Here is a 21,497-nt window from a genome sequence, read left to right on the forward strand (position 1 = left end):
TAAAGTTAAAGGCGGGGGCAGCTAGGTGGTACAGTGGATAGAGTACTAGTCCTGGAGTCAGGAGTACCTGAGTTCAAATCAGACCTCAGACACGTAATAGTTACCTAGCTGTGTGGCCTTGGGCAAGCCACTTAACCCCATTGCCTTGCAAAAACTTAAAAAAAAAGAAAAGTTAAAGGCAGAGGAGGCATGGCTAGACGATAGGATATGTAAAGCAAAGGATTTGTGGTTTTAGTGGATCAAAAGCTTGATAAAAGTCAGCAATATGATAAGAAAACCAAAAAAGCCAATGCAAACTTTGATTGAATTAAGAAAGGCAGAGTGTTCAGGATTAGGGATGCCTGCTCAACTATAAGACTTTGTTATATTTACTTGGTCCAAAAAACAGTAGATAAAATAACAGATACAAGAACAGAGGACAATGCAAAGCAATGGGTATTATGGAAGGAGAACTAGAATTGAAAATTCAGTGACTTGGGTTTTACCTGTAGCTCTACCACTAACTCTATGATGTTCAATATATCTCAGTTTTACTATGTGTAAATAAGGAGGTGATTGAACTAAATCATGCCTAAGGTCCTTCTAGTTCTAACATTTTATCTTCTAACATTCCTCCCACCTATAACATTTTATGACTCTCTCATCCTATGTATTCCTTAGGTCCACTTACCAGAAGTAAGTAGCCAATACCATTAATGCTAGTGCCTTCCCTCAGGTATTTATTTCTTATTTATCCTGTTCCCCCTCCCAGACTGAATTCTTTTGCAAAGGCAAAATAGGCCATCTTTTTCCTCTATTCTTACCTAGTCATTAATTATTGAATGGGAGTTGCCTTAAGACCTGGGTAAGACTTAGCTTAAAAAAGCCAAGGATTCCCTCTGCATCCTTGGACCAGAGTCAATTTCCTGACCTATGTCTTGCCACTGGACTCCAAAAACCCTAGAGGAGAGAATGAGGCTGTTAAATTTGTCCGACTCTGCTGTACTCAAATTTAATTCATTTATAAGTCAAGACATTACCATCCTAATGCCATTAGTTCTCTTCAAGAGAAAGAAGGAAAGAACAATTTAACCAGTACATATTTTGTTTGAACATAGCTGTTTTCATGTTATCTATGCCACTTGCTTGTGAGTTTCTAGAAAGCAAAAACTATCTTTTGTCTTTCTTTGTATCCTCAATTCCTGACATAGGGTGGGTGCTTAATCACTGTTCATTTTTCATTGACTGAGGAAAATCAATAAGAGAATGTAAAGGGGGTAGACATTCCTTCCTTGAGACATTCAAGAGAATCCAGGAACTATAAAAGTAAGAAATGAATTCATTATTTCCATAAATTATGGAATAAGACTTCATATAACCTTCAGAATAGACCTGTCCTCACATTGCTCTAATTATTATTTTATAAATAAGTGTTTGTATTTTGTTTTTCTTTGTTTCTCCTGTGCCTTGTAATGTCTCTCTTTCTCCCCACTGCACCCCGCCCCTGGAAATCTTCAGGTGTCTGAGAAATTAATGGGAAAATAGAAAAAAATATTGAAACCTAGTATCCATTTACATCACAAACTAAATTAGTTTGCTTTTTAAAAGTGAAACAATGGAAAACAAAGAATCACCTATTTATTGAGTTTGTTCTTTTGTTTTCATTAAAATTGAACTTATATCTTAAAGGAAATTCTTTAACAAATTTTCTCTTTCTTCAAGCATTAAACTGAAGTTCAAGTTAATCTCCACATAGTTTCTAAAATGCTAATGCCCATGGAATATTAGACGATAGCATATAAACTATTAGAGAGGGAATTGACCTTAGAACAAGTGGATCATATTAGATCATATAAGCCTAGAAGATAGAATGTTAAAACATAAAATAGTCTGTTAAGGAAGCAAGAACCTCTCCATTTAAACTAGTCATATAATTCAAACCCAGCAACATTTATTAATTGCTTGCTATATGCACTGAGTATTATCCTAGATGAAGACAGAAGATAAAAGGTTTAAACACAAAATGGTAGTTACCCACATAAATTCACAGTCTCTCCTAGGAAGAACATAGGAAATTACTGGAAGAAATTTCTGATTTATGCAATTTAATGTTTTTGGATAAGAAAATTGAAAACCAACAAGGGAAAAATTATTTGCTGAAAGTCACAAACCTATTTAATAGAAGAATTAGGATAAGAACTCTATACTACTATGTCCTCCAACTAAATTGACTAACAATCCCAAAGTAATAGGAATCAAAAATCAGGAGAATATTTAAACACCAACAACTTCAACTTCTCATTCTAGAGATAAGACCACTGGAATCCAAATAGGATGTCCAAGGTCAAGTGAGTAGGAGAGACAAAATTTGATGACCAATATTTGCTTCCCTATACTAGAATGGCCAGGTCTCTGAGTGGAGAGGTTGATTCTAAAGATAGGTGGTGATTTTTTTAAAAAAGCAAAAACCTCTAAGAGGATGCTGCATTTTAGCTTTGTCTTTCTAAGGAAAAGGACAAAAGATTTTAAAATTATTATGGCACTAATGTTCAAAGGTCAAGTGAGTTACAGTCATGACTTATTTAGATCTACTATTCCATAGTGGGAGCCTAATATAATTTTTGTTAGAATGAATTCAAGAATCCAAGCAAACTCTGTGCATCAAATTATAGGACTCAGAGGAGCCTCAGGTGCTGAAGGGATTCTTAAATCAATTTATTTATCTATAAATTCATTCATTCATAAATGCATTAATTAAACATTTAATTTTTTAAAAACTGCATTCATTCATTCATTCATTTACTAAAAAGTATTCTATTTATTCATTCTTCAGAAAAAGAATTATTCTCATATTACAGTGTCAGAGAGATTTTGCTCCATCCTTACATCATCTCTCTCTCTGTAGCATCTTCATTATCCTTTAAACTTCCTCCTTCCACTTCCTTTTGAAACCTTCTTAGTTAAAATAACAAGGAAGATATAATATTTTCCAATACTTACAGGTGTTTGACAAGAGAAATAGTCAGCTTCATTTGACTAGAGGTCTTCAAATAATTAAAGGTGTGAAAGGTTTGACCTTTATGATTTCTGAGAATTCCTCCAATCCAAGAGTCCATGACTTTGTGTTTTCTTATGACCTCTTAGAATACTCCTTCTAGTCTCTTTCAACTGTCCTTTCTCCAGTACCCTAATAAAAGCTAAATCTCTAATCATGTTCTCTAACTTGGGCTCAATCCTCCTATCCATAGGTCAAGTAACTCAGGATTTTTCAGTTCTAGTACAAGAAATACTCGAGTAAAGAAATTCATTCTACCAATGCAGGTTGACACCTCAACTGCAAATTATATTCTTGTATAACTATCCAGAGCACTGAGATATTAAGCAATTTGCCCAGGATTACATAGTCTGTAAAGTGTTAGAGTTAGGATTTGACCCAGGTAAGTATTGGAGACCAATTATCTGTCTTTATTTCCTCTATACATCAGGCCAAAAACCCTCCATCCTAACCTCTGCCCACAACTCTGTTTTCACACCATCTATTTTTTCAAACAAAATATTGACTTGAAGTTTAACCAATGCAAAATAGAAGCCACGAGGAGAAAGTAAAAGTTTAGAATTCAGGATTATTTACAAAACATTACTTGGAAGAATGATAACTTAAAACACTTTCATCTCATTAAACAGTGAAAAGTAATTAAAAGAAATGAGATCTACAGAGAGTTGGGCACCAATATCATTCCAAGATCAATTTGAAATCAAATATAAAGGACAACAAATAGACATGAACTAGAAGAGAGACTGGCATTTTCCTAGCAATTTACTATCAGCAGTAGTAAGAGTGGAATGATAGCATTTGGTTTTTACAATACCAGACCTTTATGTATTATGAAAAGATTGATACTAATGCTTCAGAAGATGAAATTGAGGAGAATATCTGGATTTGGCCCAGCACAAAAAATAAACTCTATTGCATTGTCACCCTTGATATAATAAGTATCATTGTCACTATTAAGATCAAAGTCATAATCATCATACCATAAAAGTAATGCTTGGAGACAAATAGAATGAGACCTATTCAATTGAATTAGACCATCAATCAGTTTGATGAGATTATATGGATTTTTTAGCAGAAAGGCACATCCTAGGCAGCTAGAACCATGGACACCAAGACATCCTGATTAGTTGTGTTGAAAATGATTGACAACTGAATGTTGGGGGAGATAGGAGTACAGATCCTTGTTAGAGGAAGGAAATTTCTCCCTCTCATCTATGGAGTAGACTATGAAATGGTTCCACTTTTTTTTAAAAAAGACTTTCTTTTTTTGTACAACTCTTGCTCCACTGGACTTCAGAAGCTCCTAAATAATGAGGATGTCTCTCCTCATGCCCAGTAGCCATAGCAACTAGAGAAACTCAGGGCAATTGGAAACATGCACTTTTCCAGGCAACCCTGAATGAATGACTGAGGCACAAAAGAAAAAGCAGAGACCATCCTTGCCCTCATCTTCTAATTGAAAAATAAAATGCATATTGCCAGGAGTATTTTAGTTCTTGGTGAGAATTTTACAGGGATGGTGATTAGGATGATAGAGAGCAGATCAAGATATTCCTTCCAGGAACCATGGCAAAGTTGATTTGATCATTCTTCCAGAACAGTAGTTAAACTAAGAAAAATTAAAGGTTACTGGCAAAGCCTGTCAATGGAGTCCTCTAAACTCTCAATTCCTTGCTTCTTTCTTCTGAACTCAAATAACTGACTAGTGATCATAAGAAACGTAATGATTTCAGCTTTGGCAGTCATCATGTGAGTATATGTGAGTTCTAAGCTCCGCAATCAACACCAGATTCCACAAAAGTATTTATGTCCTAGTAATTCTGCTACTTAGTATACTCTAGTTCTTTATTGCTTATAAAATAAAATATGAATTCTAATAGATATTGGTCCTTACCTACTTTGCTAATCTTATTATAAATTACTTCCCTTCCCACAGTTTTAGGGTCCAACCAAACTGGTCAAACTGTGCTTCTCAAACAATATTTCTTGTTTCTTCATTCCTTTCTACTTGGAACCTCTCATGCCAAGAATGTTTACCTCTACTCTTCTGCCTCTTGGAATTCCTTACTTCCTTCAAGACTGAACCCAAGTGCTACCTTCTGGATGAAGCCTTTCCTGATCCCTCTTCCCAGATCTTAGTGCCCTCCCTCCCAGAATAAAATTGTGTTCATTTTACATATGCTTCATATTCACTTTTATATTTATATGTCCAGAGAATTAAGTCTTTGAGGGAAGAAAATTTATCTTTGTATTCCCAGTGCTTAGCACAGTGAATTACTTATCTAGTATGTACTTGCAAATTAACTGATCCTTCTATGGTGGATGTTCAGAAAGAGAGTCAAAAATCAAGTCAAACAAAATTTTAAGGCACAGAAGGATTGTTAGCATTGCCTAAGGGAATACTCCCATTGGTGAAGATCAGGATCCATCACTATGCCAAAAGGTGACTACATTAGTCATCTCAAGTTGATTTTATCCCAAACTAAACTCACATTCTTCCCCTGAAAAGTTGTTCCTGTCCTTGATGTCTCTATTTCATTTATATTAACAGCATATTTCTAGGCTTCAAAGTTTGAAACTTTGACCCTTTTTTCTATTTCCTATCTATCATCCAATCAATTGCAAAGTTATAGATTCTTTCTTCTTCCTCTTTCTTTTTTTTTAATCAAATTGACCAGAGGTTTATCAATTTTATTGGGGTTTTTTTCACAAATTAAGCTCTTGGATTTATTTATTAGTTCAATAGTTTTCTTGCTTTCAATTTTGTTAATTTCTCCTTTAATTTTTAGAATTTCTTATTTGGTATTCAACTGGGGATTTTAACTTGTTCTTTCTCTAATTTTTTTAGTTGCATATTTAGTTCATTGATTTCCTCTTTCTATAATTTATTCATATAAGCATTTCTTTCTGGGTTTTGTTGATACAACTTCCATTAAGAGATTTATTTCATATTGTTTATGAGGGAAGGTCAAGAGACCTTAGCACAGGACCTGGCTTCTCTCCACCATCTTGGCCGGAAGTCTAGATTCTTTCAAAAATGTATTTATATCTTGTTTTTACATTATCTTCTTTCCTAGATTCAAAAATCTCTGTACTCAATATTCCCTATGGATTAAGCCTTTTCTGCTTACACATATTAAAAAGAAAGAGAACAAAGGGAAAAAAGGAAAAAATTAATCAACCTATAAATTGAGCCTGAGTAATCTATACCCATTGTTCCTCACCTTTGCAAAAAAAAAAAAAAAGAGAGAGAAAGAAGGAAATGCATCTTCTCAACTCCGGTTCAAATTCAAATGATTCATGAAGATTAGAATTAAGGTATTGTATGTTTTTTGGGGGGAGGGTAGTTATTTGTTTTAGTTTGATTTTTTTCCCATTTGCATTGTTTCAGTCATTATTTTCCTCAGCCTACTAATTTTACTTTCTGTTAATTGATACAAGTCTTTACTCACTATTTTATTTATTCATTGTTTTTGATGACACAGTATCTTATTATATTATATAATATAAAATTATATTATATACTATAAAATATACTATAAAATTGTTTAGCAATTCATTCCTCAATTAATATGTACATGATTCTTTCCAATTGATGTTATAAGAACTACAATGTGACTTTGCAACCTGAGATATTTCTTTCTGTCTTCTAACTCTGTGGGACACATGACTGGAGGCAAGATAAATGGATCAATATATGAGGATATTTGGGTGCAAACCATATAGATTCTACTTCCACAGTACTCATTTCTATTCTTGTTGTCTTCCCTTATCTTTTTTGTCATTGCTAGCTACATTGCCCATATCTGGAACTGATCTTTACCCCATCCAAAAAAAAACCCAAACCCAACATCCATTTCTACTTTGTGAAGTCACTCCCTTAATCCAGAGCCCAATTTAGCTATCGCCTTCTTCATGAAAGTTTCACTAACTCTTCCAGGTTATAGTGTGGTATTTCTTAAATGACTCATATAATTTTACCTAGAACTCTCCTTTGTACCCATAATATTTTCCTTGTTTACTAATCTACACAATTATTTGCGTAGATGTCTTTTCTCTCCCATTAGCTTTAAGGTCTCAGATTCCTTTCATAATAATCACATTTACATTCTCAGCATCTAGTTTAGCTAGAAGCATTTAGATAATGTTTGCAAAATTGAATTAAAATTAGAGTTTTCTGAGAAGTACAAAACTCTGGAGATAACAAGATGTAGTGGATAGAATGGTGATGTGGAATTCCTAAGATCTGGCATGAACCCAATATCTTTAACTACTTTTTAAGATTTGGGCAAGTGATGACTTCTTAATCTTCTCATTTTCCATTATAGTATCTGTGCAGAAGCTATCCTCCATACCAAGGGACTCACCTCCCCAATTCTATTGTTTTTAAAAGTTCAGGTCAAGTATCAACTTCTACATAGCCCCTTTTCTCATCTCTCAGCTGTGGTGCCTTCCTCAAAAAAAAATCTTGAAAGCATTTTTTTATATATTTGTATCTCTATTGTATATGTATTTTATAATTGAATGTGAATCTTCTCATAGAAATATGCTCCTTGAGATCAGGAGCTATGTACCTTTTGTCTTTGTATTATGAACACCTAACATTTCATCTAAGCATTAATTGAGTGATCTGAATAATGAGAGCATAGAAATATATGATATTTATGGTTACTTAGAGCTTCAAATCTAATACTGCCAAGCCAAAAAATACATTATTCCTGACTGAGAATTTGTGCAAATGCCTTCGATTCTCTGTGAAGTTTGATTTCTTTTCTTCAGCTGCCTGGTGTGATACAATCTACAAAATTACTTTGGACCCATTTCTACTTCATCCCTATTCCAATTCTGACTTTTCTTGAGTTTTTATTTTCATGTAAACTCAGGTTAAACTGTCTCAGTGTTAGCGAGGTCACAGACCAAAGGAGTACTGCCTACCTATGATTCCTTTCCAGTGCTCCTGAATGTGTTTATATAAGCAAAGAAAACACAGTCAGCCCTCAAAATAGATGGCAACTGATTACATAAAAGCAGAAAGTACATCTTGTCCACTGTTGCTGAAAGAAGGAAAATGGGCTGAAGGCATGGGGAACAAGTTAAGAAAAGGAGATGCTGTCTAAGCAGAGACCCTCTTGGGAAGGCATATGCCATGCTAATGGGTGCTAACAAGGCAGTTTCAGACATAAAAACCAAAGGGGAAAACCCAAACACAAGCTTGTAGGAAGAAATAGGGTTCGATGAGCCAGGACAGGGGCAGGATATGCAGATGTCTGGGTCTGTGCCCATCCTACTGGAAGGACTCTGCCTTTCTGTTGCCAAGAGTGAGAAGTCTGCCAAAGGTCTGAAAAGGATAAAATAAAAACCAATGTATCAATACATTAGTTAATCATCACCAGTTGAAGGTCTGTGGATTAAGATTCAGAAAAAGAGGAGCAAAGATAGGAGCAGAAGAAAGCATCTCATAGTGGACCAGAAGGCTTAAATTCTTTCTTTTTTGCACTAAATACCATTTATTATTGCACTAAATTCATTCATAATTGAATTTAAATGAATTTAATTTGCTAGGTTTGGTTAGAAAAATGAATAATTCTATATCATATTTCTTTTTTGAAAAATTTTAAAAGTGGTCACTCCTATGCTGTAAAATTTCTTTATTATTTAAGTTTCAATCATTCTTAATAATATCAAAACTTATTTACTGAATGCAAACAAATATGCTGGATATTTATAGACCTTAAATGAAACATGATTATCCTTTTCAGCCAATTTTATTATATATATTCATAACTATAATATATATTCATAACTATCTGTGATTTGAATTCAATTAAAATATTCTTTGGCTCAAAACATATATTAATGGCTTGTGAGTTCATCTTAGTTATGTCCATGGGCTCATACCGAAGAAATATTCCTCACAGCTCCAAAAAAAAAGGAAATAAAGAAAGAAAAGATAGGATCTTAAAGGTCAAGTCAGGCGGGGGCCAAAATCTAAAGTATCAGGTAGAATAAGGAAGAGAGGAAACTGAATTGGGAATCGAAGAACTCGAATATGGATTTCAGTTAAGCTAATTATTAATTTAATGTCCATGGGTCTCAATTTCATTTTTATAAAAACAAATTTTGGATAAGATGATCTCTAAGATGACTTTCAGATATAGCCACTATTATACTATGCCAATTTCTAGGGATCAGAAGAAAAAGATGAGATTTAGTTTTACCATTTTTATTTGGTTTTTTTTTTAGGTTTTTGCAAGGCAGACAGGGTTAAGTGGCTTGCCCAAGGCCAGACAGCTAGGTAATTATTAAGTGTCTGCAACCGGATTTGAACCCAGGTACTCCTGACTCCAGGGCCGGTGCTTTATCCACTATGCCACCTAGCCGCCCCTGTTTTACCATTTTTAAACCACTCTCACTGCCCTCCTCCATTAAAAAATATCTTCTGTTATAAAAGATATATAAATGTGTCCCTGGATATTAATAGAATCAAGACTATATTTATTTGAGGCAAGTAACAGGAATTACAATAAAGAGGAAGGAAATATCAATCTTAGAGAGATCTAACCAGAAGAGCCCAAGAGTTTATTTTTTGCTAACTACAAAATATTTCGTATGTGTAAAAAAAAATATCCATATTAACATTTTCAAAGCATCCCATACACATCATTTTATTAGAAAGTTATCATAATACTATGAAGAAAGCAGTACAGGTATTATTATTCCCCTTCTACAGATGAAGGGCAGCAAGATGATATAGTAGATAGACCACCTACCTGTAGTAAAAAAAAATCAAGCTCATCTTCTTCAGTTTAAATTTTACTTACAATACTTATTAGCCATGTTATCCTGGATAAGTAACTTAAAATCCTCATCTGCAAAATGAATTGAAGAAAGAAATGGCAAAGAAACTCTAGATCTTTGTCAAGAAGACCCCAAATGGGGTTTCCACACATGACTGAAATAATTAAAACATAACTAACACACTGTATGAAAGAATTTGAATCTCCAAAAATGATCTTGAAAACTGGACTGAAGTGAATAAGATAGAATTCAATATAGAGATAAATGCATCATATTTTTTTTATTTGAGTTTGAAAAAAACATTCAGGTATAGTTTAGGACAAGCAGTGTTAGACAACAATTTGATCAAAAATAGAACAGACTGACAACTGAATATTAAATTAGCTGGGTGAAGTGACATAAAAAAGGAAACAAAATAGAGCCTTTAGCTGCATTTATAAAAGCAGGACTAAGGACTATATATGCAGGACTAAGAAGATGGTTGTTCCTTGACTGGTTAGACTCCACCTGGAGTATTGTATTCAACTCTAGATTTGGTTTAAGGACAATGATAAAATAGAAAGTAACAAGAAAGGGGCAATCAGGATGGTGAAGGGCCTGAAGGACCTGTGGAATGAATATTGGTTGAAGAAACTCAAGATGGTTCAGAAAAAAAATAGAGTAAGTGAGGACACTATAACTGTTCAAGTATCTGAAGTCCTATCATGAAGAAGGGATTGGAGTGCTTTGTTTTGCCCTAAAGCGAAGAACCATGAGCCTTGGATAGAAGTTGCAAATTATGTTTGAAATCAGGAAAAGCTGTATCAATTAGAGCTGTCCAAAAATGTAATGGGAAACCCTGGAAAGTTATAGGTTCACCCTCACTGAACAGATTTAAACAAAGACTAAATGATCCTTTGACAAAAAATTTGAATGGGGATTCCTTTTAGCATGAGTATGACAACTAAGATCCCCTCTGATTCTTAAAATTTTATTATTCCATGTTTCTCAGAATTCTGTGCGTAGTTACTAGATATTTACCCCATTTTACAGTTAATGAAATTGAGTCCAAGAGAGATGAAATCTAAAAGCATGCAATGACTTTTCTCAAGGTCATTAATAAGAAAAATGACTAGGATATGAACCTAGTTCTTCCACATAACTTCTTCCATTATTTGGAAAAATTGCCCATTCTTAGTAATTGTCAGCATTTCTGATGTCAGTGGCATGTGGACTGACACTGTTGGGTATATATTCTATTATTTGGGCTCCATGGAAGAAACAAGATAACAGAGTAAAACACTGTAAAGTTTCTCCTCATCACAATGAATCTCACACAGCATTTTAATGTTCACATCCACATGGATCAGCTTGCTACTCTCTAGTATAAAGACAACAATATTATAATATCCATAGTGCTTAGTCATCTGGAAGGCCCACAATACATTTTATTTGTCAGGGGGTTATTTTTTCTATCCTTGGTGTATGACTTATTCAGGGGATTTACTTACTAATTAAATATAGAGTTTGTTCCTTAGGAGATCAGAATATTATTCTGGAGTTCCTTTAGGCTCTAACTGTTGTTGAGTGTCATCAGTTTTCACATGGTGGGGTTTTTTGCTAAGAGCTAATAAATATATGTGAAGAGGCATGACTAAGAGGTTCTTGTGGCAATCAGAGTTATCAGAGAGACCCCACATTTTTTTTGAAGAATGGAAGGAACTCGACAGAAGAGCAATTCAGTTTTTCTTGTTAATAATATAAATCTCTAGGATACTGGGTCCTCTTTTTTCAGGGTAACTGTTCCTTGATTTCCTTGGGTTAACTACTTTAGTCAAGGATATTATTTTAAAATGTCCTATAATGTCTGAGTCATCCAAGAATTGAAAACAAAATGAATGCCTATTGATTGGAGAAAGACTGTAAAAACTATTATTATAAACTATTATGTGAACATAATGAACTTTTATCAGGAAGTAATATGTCACATATAAGAAATTCAGAGTAAGGAAACTGACATTTATTAAGCCCTTATTAAGTATGCTAGGCACTACCCTAAATGATTTACAAGTATCTCATTTTGTCCCCACAGCAACCCTGGGGAGTAAGTGCTTTGATGATTTTTATTTTCCAGTGGGGATGATTGAGGCTGAAAAGAGGTGAAGTGACTTGTTCAGGGTTCAACAATGAATTAGTGTCTTGGATTGGATTTAAATTTGATTTTCCTGACTTCAGATACATAGCTCCAACCACTTGAACCACCTAGTTACCTTCAAAAAAAACATGGAGGAGACTTCGAAGAACAGAATATGTTCTATAACTAGAAGAATATACACATGATACCAATAATGTAGGTAAAAATGAAGGCAGGAGAACAGATAATAAAAAATTCCTTCCTTTACTCACCAAGACAGTGGGAAGACTGGGTCTGACTTGGATCATTTTGTTTCAAGAGAAGGCTCAAGACAATTGTGATACAAAAACAAAAGTGATCAGTATTTTTGTTTTGTTTTTTAAGAAATGTTCTCACTAGAAAGCTAGCCAGCAGAATGAAAAGGAGGAATTTATTGAAAAATATTTCCTTGCCATTACATGAAAAAAGAGAGCTTTATAATATGGTCAACAGACCCTCAGGATACCCCAAAACTGGGAGAAACAACAGAATCATTACCTTGGTTTGATAATTCTATTTATTATTGGTTTTCTCTTTGTCCTGAATTGTTTGCACATATATTCCAAATAAATAAATGAAATAATGGCATTTCATCTGTCCCATTTCATCTCTCAAAAGGTCCTCCTGCTGTTGATGCTGAGGATAACCTGATGAGCATATGTAAGAGGCTCTTGTGGGGCCCTCAAATCAGTATTTCCCTAAAAAGGGTCTCCTCCATTGATCTCCCTTAGGGAACAAGATTCTCTGAATCACTTTTCAATAGCTTCTTGTGTTGATTGAGGCAAGAAAAAAACGTGGACTATCCAATCCTGGAACACAGAAGGATATCAGCACAGGATGGAGGCAGGAATAGAAAAATGCCAGCATCCCCAGAGAAAGTGAAAGTTTTAAAGACAGACAAATTGAGTCAGGAAAACATTTCATTCCTCTAACTTATCACATTTGTTGACTCTCTTATATAGAATGTTGAAGCATACTTTCTAGAGAAAGAACTGATATTAATTGAATACAAACCAAAGCATATTAGATTCACTTTTTTCTTTCATTTTTTGTCCTCCTTTACAAGATAACTAATATGAAAATTATTACATAATTACATATAAATTTATATATTGTTTGTATAAATGTATATATATACATACGTGTATAAATACAACATATGTGTATATGTATATATATATATATGCATATATCAGGGAGAGGGTAGAAAAGGAAAGGAGGAAAGGATAGAATTTGGAACTCAAAATGGAAAATAAAATTGTGAAAAAAACTTTAAAAAGAATAAATAAATTATATATATATATATATATATGTATATATATATATATATATATATATATATATATATATATATATATATACACTTTAGAAGAATACTTCTATTCTTCCATTCATCCAGCTATTCTTTCCTTCAGGACCCACCTCCCTACTGGTGAGGTTGAGAGAGTAATCAAATTAAACCTACTTGCAATTACGTTTTTTACTTCTGGTAACAACAATATTTTACTTTTCCTAGAGGCACAATTTAGTAATGACAGAAACTAAATGGGAACTAATTCTTGCTGATTCAAATATTACTTCTCTTTTCATGCTTTCATAATTTCTCCAAATTGGGCCTAAAGTCCTATAGACTGTCTTTCCCCACTCATTCTTGCTTATCATGGTTAAAGGTGGGGTGGCGGTTGGAGAGAAATAAATAGAATTACTATCCTAATGTTTATGTCACTATTTTAATGAAAAAATAATAGTGTAAACAAAACAAATCTATTTCATATGCAGACTGTAATAACAATTATACATGAGTATATACATATGTGTGTAAATATTTATAGATTTTTATATATACATACATTAAATATATTTGTGTATAGAGACATACATAGACACAAATCTAAAATGAATAGTACCTATGGGATGAGACCAAAAAGTTGCAAAATAGTTTCAAAGTTAGTAAGTTAAGAAGTTACAGAAGAAAATAGTCTAAAATCATATTCTCTACATCACTTACTATACTTGCCCTGAAGATAATTAATTCTCACATTTATCTCTAGTTAAGGCTAAATGTCTCATTCTTGTGGTTTTGTACCTCACTCCTCAGGTCTGGAATGACCTCAAACTCTGTCTCTATCTTCTGAAATCTATTCACCTTTCAAGGACCAAGTCATAAGTGATTTGTTCAATTAAAAAAAAATAAAGAAAAACAAACAAACAAAAAAGCTAGCCACTGTCAAGGCTCATCTCAAATTCTATCTTCTCTGGAAAGCTTTCACTCATCCATTCCCCTCTGTTCATGGCACTTAATGTCTTATGAAAAATTATATAGAAAATTATATATAAATATATAATATATATATCCTCTCCCTGATATATGCATATATATAAATAAAAATTATATATAAAAATTTTATCGAATAGATGATATATTCAAAAAGAACTCAACATGACTAATAAAGAAGCATGGACAATACTTCAAGCACATTCAAATTGCTTGAAGCCATTAGTCTAATGTTTTTCTGTTATCTAAAAGACCATCTGATAAACCCTAAAAGATTACTGATGGTCGAGTCATGTAGTCCTGGTTTCATATTGTGCCTTCAAATAAACTTTATTGAAGTCATGAAGGCATGTTGATTTCTATCTTGAGATTCTTTCAAAAGGATCAGAAACCAGTTTAAAAAAAACAAAGGAAATCAAGAGAATAATTAGCAGTTTGAAAACCCAAGTGGGAGATCTGCTGACTTCCATACCTTAAAGCATTCTGCCCACAAGTCAGCAATTGCCCTTGTCATCACTAAAGACAACAATGGGTGTCAATCAGTACTCTTATTTCATCTTGCCTACAGATAGAGGGCATTTCCAGGAAGGAGGGCAGCAGGAAGCCCATCATACTTACTCAGTCCTTTGCACCATGGGGAATGATCCCATTCGGACATAGGAACTCTGAGTACCACCTTCTTTCTTGCTCAAGATGTCCTTCACACTGAATAAATCCATCAGGTCAAAACCTGCCCAAAAATAAGTGGGGGGGGGAAACAAGGTTGGCAATGGAACAGGGCCCATCAAACACAAACCCAAAGTCATGTCAGCTCTTTAAGCCAGGCAAGAAGCCAACCCCTCTGGCAAACAGGATGTGGAGAATAAGCAAACAGACCTGTTTAAATACATATTCATTGGAAAGAAACACAGTAATAGGCCATTAAGTTTCCCCATCTCTTCCATGAAAATGTAGAGAATACAGATGCTGGAGTTTATAAAGAAATGTTATGTCATGAGTATTTTATAGATATTTCAATATGCAATATACATTTATAGTATCAATATTTTCAATTCCTCAAATGAAGTATGGTTTTATTGTTTATAGGTATTTCCTCTGTCAGTAGGGATAATAAGCATTTCACTGTGATTGGAAATAAAGGAGGATGGAGGCAAATCAGGAGGGCAGAGGGGATTCCAGCAATCTGTACAATGTGAGTTGAAGCAGTAATTACCTCTTTGAAATTGAATAAAACAGAACAATAAATGTTAAAAGAGATCTTGGAATGATGACTAAGAGAAATTAGAAAAGAATATTAGAACCAGGAAGACCCCTAACATGTAATGCTTGAGTTTAAAGGATTTCAGTCCTATAGCCTTTTGGAATAGAAGGACTCTTAAAGGATGATCTTGTCTAATCATTTCCTTGGAAAAAACAAAAGCATTGAAGTCCTGAGAAGTTATACAAATTAGTAGCATGATCAAGATTAAGACATTAAATCTCATAACTTCCAGCCTATTCATCATCATATCAACTAGAGTACATTTCTCTAGATATTTCCAACTTTGTTGTTGTTGCTTTTAACCATTTCAATTCATCATTTATTAAGCACTTACAATGTATTGAGAAATTGACACTCTGAAAAAGAAAAAGGATAACCAAGGTATGTTGAAAATTGAGGTCCTTATTACCCCCTTTTTCTATCACCATATCTTGACACCACTTCACAAGGAAAAGGAACATCAATGCATTTTGGGTCAGGATAGGACACACAAGTACAAAAGTATCTATAACAATTTGTTCTGTAGTGACAAAGATTTAGAAATTGTGGGAATGTCCATCAATTGAGGAATGGGTGTACAAATTACAGTATATGAATGTTATGGAGTATTATTATTCTGTAAGAAATCATAAGTAACCAGACTGATGCTGAGAGAAGTGAGTAGGCCCTGGAGAAAATTGTACACATTGACAATATGTAAGATGATCAACCTTGATCAACTACTCAGCAGTTCAGTGATCAGGGGTAATCCTGAGAGAACCATTATGGAAAACACCATCCATATCCAGAGGAAAAGCTTTGGAGACTGAATGTAGTCTGAATGTGAGTGATTCACTTTTTTTAAACTTCATTTATGGTTTTTTTTTTCCTCTCTCAAGGATTTCCCCCCAAAGCTCTAATTTTTCTTCCACATCATGATTAAAATGGAAATATGGTAAATATGATTGTACATGTAAAACTTATATCAGATTACTCACTGTCATGGGGAGGGACATAGGGGAAGTAAGGGAGAGTGGTAAAAAATATGGAATTCAAAAGCATGCAAAAAAGTGAATGTAGAAAACTATTTTTGATTGTAACTGGAAAAATAAAACTAAAGCTTTGTTAATAAATAACTCTTGGGTCACATAATTTCTATTACAAAATTTTATAAGAATAACCTATATTCATAAACCAGGATTATCCTTCATGGAAGTACAAGAAAGTAACAAGCAAGGATTTACAAATGACATTTTCAAAGAGAATATAGCAGAGACTAATTTAAAGGATAAGAGTTTTATAGACAGTGGGACAAGACCCCTCTGTACTTAAAGTTTGCTGACCTCAAAGATTTTTTTGATGACTTTATTATATATTTAAAAGGAAAAGCAAATAGCATATATGTGATCTATACCTTGATATGTAATCATCTTTTTATTATATTATATACAGAAATATTGCTTTATTCCATGAAGAATAAAATGATGCTTTAAAGGTTCCTATAGTTGTCTTTCATGAATATCTTGAAAATTAAACAAGATTCCTTGAAAGATAACGATAGTTATAATTTTGATACTGATTAATATCAAGCAAAGTATAAAGTAAGTAACACATATGTTTGCTAAAGGTGTGTATTGCTTTATGGAAGATGCATAGAGAAGAGACAAATCAAAAAGACAGTCCTTTTAGATAGTGAAGTCCTCTGGATTCTCCTGTTTGAAGAATGCATGAGGAAAATTGCATGAAACCCAGCAACGTTGCTTGTTAAATTCTCATTGATTGACTGGAAAATTCACATTGACAGACAAAGAAATTCAGAATGAAAAATCCACCAAACTTATTCATTAGTATAAATATTTGAGACATTGTATATGAACAATAGGCAGCATTAAAACAGAAGAAAACAGAATGAGTTAACTTTGGAAATTATTTTCTCTTTGAATGATTTCTAGCTTCTCCCTAAAATGAAAACCCCTATTTTATAAAGACAACATTCTTCTGGGGATAATTAAAAGCTGATTGTCATTGAAAACTATAGTTTTGGAAGAAATAAAATTTAGGTTCTCCCATAGGGCAAGGGAGAGGTGGACTGAGGGCATGAATTGACTGCTAAACTTTACAAACATGGATTTATGTATGAAAAGTGATATAAAGTATCTCTTCAGAGAAATATTGATTGAGAAATTGAAAAAGATCAGAAAAGTTGGCTCAGTTGTTTGGCAAAGTGAAGGTAACAGATAGACAACCTAGGAATTCCAATGGTATTCATAGGATATCAAGAGACTGCTTAGTAGGACTGTAGAATGTAAGGATTAAGTCATTTTTCAATTGTGTATGACTCTTCATAAGACCATTTAGGAATTTGTTTGTTTTTTGGCAAAGATATTGGAATGGTTTGCCATTTTTTCAACAATTCATTTTATAGATGAAGAAACTGAGACAAGCAGAGGTTAGGTTTCTTGCCTAGGGACACACAGCTATTAAGTGTCTGAGGCCAAATTTGAATTCCGGAAGATGAGGGTTTTTGTTTGTTTGTTTTACTTGTTTGTTTTTAATTCCAGAAATAGCATTCTCTCCATGACACCACCTAGCTGCTTCATATTAAGTGCATTCCTTCTTTATGAAAGATTTAGGGGAGCCCATGGACAAAGTAGACACATGTAAAAAGTAACAATAGCCACCTGAATTGGAAACAGAAGAATGCTGATACCTTGTAGTGCTGTATAAGACACTAGACAAGGTACTGGTGATGTCAAAGTAAAATCTTGAATGTTAATGTCCCCCCAAAAAGCCATGAATTTAGTGTCTGAGGACTTGAGTTAGAATCACATTTCTGATTCTAACACAATAGACAATTGGCACAATAGAGAGCACTGGATCTGAAGTCAGGAAAAACTGAGTTTAAATCCTGTTTCAGATACTTTTTCATTTAACCTTTGCCACAGTTTCCTCAACTACAAAATATGGATAATATGACCTATGGACCAGAAATAATGTGAGAATCATATGAGATACATGCAAAGAACTTTGCTATCTTAAGATCTATATAAATAATAGCTAATACTATTATAGTGTCATGATGATATTAAACCTCTCTGAGCTTTGATTGCCTCATCTGTACAATGAAGGATGGACAAGATAATGTAAAATGTCCCTTCTTGCTTTTGCAATCCCTTGAGGCAGATGTAGTTTAATTGAGGATTCACAATGAATACAGCAATAAAGAATATACAAGTTGAATTTGAAAAGTATAAAGAAAGAAGCAGATTGAAGTAAGGCAGCAGTGGTATTGTGCAAGGAACACTCAACAAAGGAGCAAAAATTTTTATAGTTTCTACTCCTGGCACTCACTGAGTGACTTTAGGTAAGTCATTCACTTAAAAGGAGCCTCAATGTCATCATCTTTAGTATGAAGGAGATTATATTACATGAGCTCTAAACTTGTTCTAGGTTTAAGTTCTATTAGATCACTTTAGACTGAGAAGTTTAGAGAAAATTTCAAGGAAGAAAAGGCAGTGAAACTCTAAGAGGAAGGTTATGGTTTTTAAATAAAGAAAGAAGAATGAAAACACATCATTACACTCTTGCATTGACATAAGAATGTGTCAGCCTCTACAAAGCTTTATTTTTCCCCCTTTTGCTTAAAATAATGAAAACTTACAATTCTGTATCCATGATATAGCAATTTTCCTAGAACTTATTAAGCAAATTTTAATGAGAATAGGATATCTTAGAGCTGACATACAAGAGCAGAGGTTTCTTTTCTTTTTGCCTTTCCTTTTGTTTTCTTTTATCTTTATTTAATTTTAGTAACTGAAACTCAGTTATGCATCAGCATTTCCAAGAAAATAGCCTCACAAAAACTGTCCATAAGGTCAAATATGACTCTTTGTCCTTCAGTTGCTTTTATATGCTCTATGATTCTTAGGATTTGAGGATTTGAGGCATTCTTCCTCTTTGGGTAGAAAGCAGTCATGATGCCAGAATTATTTTCATTTCCCTTCAAGGACAAGCACCTATCCTTGATTTATGTGCTTGAATTTTGGTGAAATCTGAAAAGCTTCAATTTAGGGAACATGCTATAAGAACTCTTCATGTTTTTCTTATATATTTTGAATCTCTCACCCTAAATTCTTAAAAAGTTAGTTTCACTCTAAATTCAACATATTCAACAATTTGGTCCTATGTTTCTAGACTTGTTCCAAATAATTCTCATTCTCTCTCTCTCTCTCTCTCTCTCTCTCTCTCTCTCTCTCTCTCTCTCTCTCCATATATATATATATATATATATATATATATATGTATGTATGTATATACATATATATATACACATATACACAAATTTTAAAAAATCTTAGTCAACTCAGTTCCTGCTATCTCCTTATGCACCTCCATTTCTTATTTCTAACATTACTTGCTATATCAGAAATATTCTATCTTTCATCATTCACGAGTTGGATTTCCACTCATTTTTAAGGTGATGGGATTAAGTAACTTGTGCAACATCACACAGCTAGGTAATTATTAAGTGTCTGAGGTCAAATTTGGACTCAGATCCTCCTGACTGCAAGGCCTGTTCTCTGTCCACTGTGCCACCTACCTGCCCCTTCAGTCTTGTAAAAGGTTGTAAAAGAAGATGATCATAAGTACAAAGAACTCTATTGTGGTTAAGACTCAGCAAAGGACATGCAACATTTCAGCTAAACTTTTCCAACATTCACCTCCAAACAAATTTAAACAATTTCTCAAATCAAATTTTGAAGTGGCAGATCCAAAAAAAAAAAGGTCAGAGTGAAATTTTTTTTTAACAGTCTAAGACAACTTGTGACATTGGCAGGAGAGATTTGTGAGACCATGATAAGGAACTGCCCAAAAGAAAAAGAATGAAATACGGGCCCAAACCCACGGGTGACTACCTTGAAGTTGGAAATAATGAAATAGCCTGGGGAAATGAGCAAACAACATATACAAAAGAACTTAACCAGTCAGAAAGCACCAAAACATAAACTCAGAAGAAGATAACACTGTGAAAACAGATAAATGCAAAGTTTCAAAGAAATATATTAATTGAACCAAAGCTCAACAAGAATCCCCAGAAAAGTTAAATAAAGCAATGTGTGATAGAGAAAAAAATGGAAAAAGAAAAGAGAGTGATTTATGAATGAAATGAAAAATGAATGTAAAGATTGGTAAAACAAGCCAAAAAAACCCCAAAGAATAAAAAAGAAGCACAAAGTTTACTGAAGAACTTCTTTCATAACAGAATAGGACAAATAGAAAAATAGGTACAAAAATTCACTGAAGAAAAAAATCCCTTTTTAAAAGCAGAACTGGACAAATAGGAAAGCACAAAACTGGAAGAAATAATTTGTTAAAATTTAGATTTGGGCAAGTGGATGATCATTACTCAATGAGACATCATGAAACAATGAAACAAGGTAAAAAAGAATGAAAAAATTGAAGAAAATGTGAAATATCTCATTAGAAAAACAACTTCTATGGAAATAGGTCAATGAAAGATAATATAAGAATTATTGAACTTTCTATTATTATGATTCTAAAAAAAAGACCTTGGACATCATATTTCAAAAAATTATGTAGGAAACCTGCTCCAATACCTCAGATTCAAAAGGGAAAATACGTATAGAAATAAGCCATCAATCTCTTCCTTAAAAGAGATCCCAAAATGAAAATTCTAAGGAATGGTATATTTGAATTCCACATCTTCCAAGTCAGGTAGAAAATACTGTAAGCAGTCATCAAAAAAATCACAAAAAACCTAATTCTAATATCAGGACACCACAGTTAGAATCACACAAGATTAAAAGCTTTCACATTAGCTTAAAATACAATATTCTGAAAGGCAAAGTTATCTAGGATTATAAAGAAAAATAATCTGCCTACAAAATTTAATATAATCAAACAGGAATAGGGGGCATAGATGGGGAAGGTAAAAAATTAAGATGAGGGAGAGAGGGATAAATGGACACTTAATGAA

General features: G+C 33.4%; 1 protein-coding gene across 2 annotated transcripts in view; it reads right to left on the bottom strand.

Annotated features, from left to right (window-relative positions):
* Positions 1 to 21,497, bottom strand: part of COL22A1 (collagen type XXII alpha 1 chain) — a 665,867-nt gene that overhangs the window by 514,956 nt on the left and 129,414 nt on the right. For both annotated transcript variants that reach the window (XM_074202703.1, XM_074202704.1), the window contains exon 4: positions 14,878 to 14,989. In XM_074202703.1, coding sequence (XP_074058804.1) covers positions 14,878 to 14,989 — 112 coding nt within the window. The remainder of the gene's footprint in view (positions 1 to 14,877; positions 14,990 to 21,497) is intronic.

This window comes from Macrotis lagotis, chromosome X (assembly GCF_037893015.1).
Source record: "Macrotis lagotis isolate mMagLag1 chromosome X, bilby.v1.9.chrom.fasta, whole genome shotgun sequence".
In the NCBI taxonomy this organism is placed as follows: domain Eukaryota; kingdom Metazoa; phylum Chordata; class Mammalia; order Peramelemorphia; family Peramelidae; genus Macrotis; species Macrotis lagotis.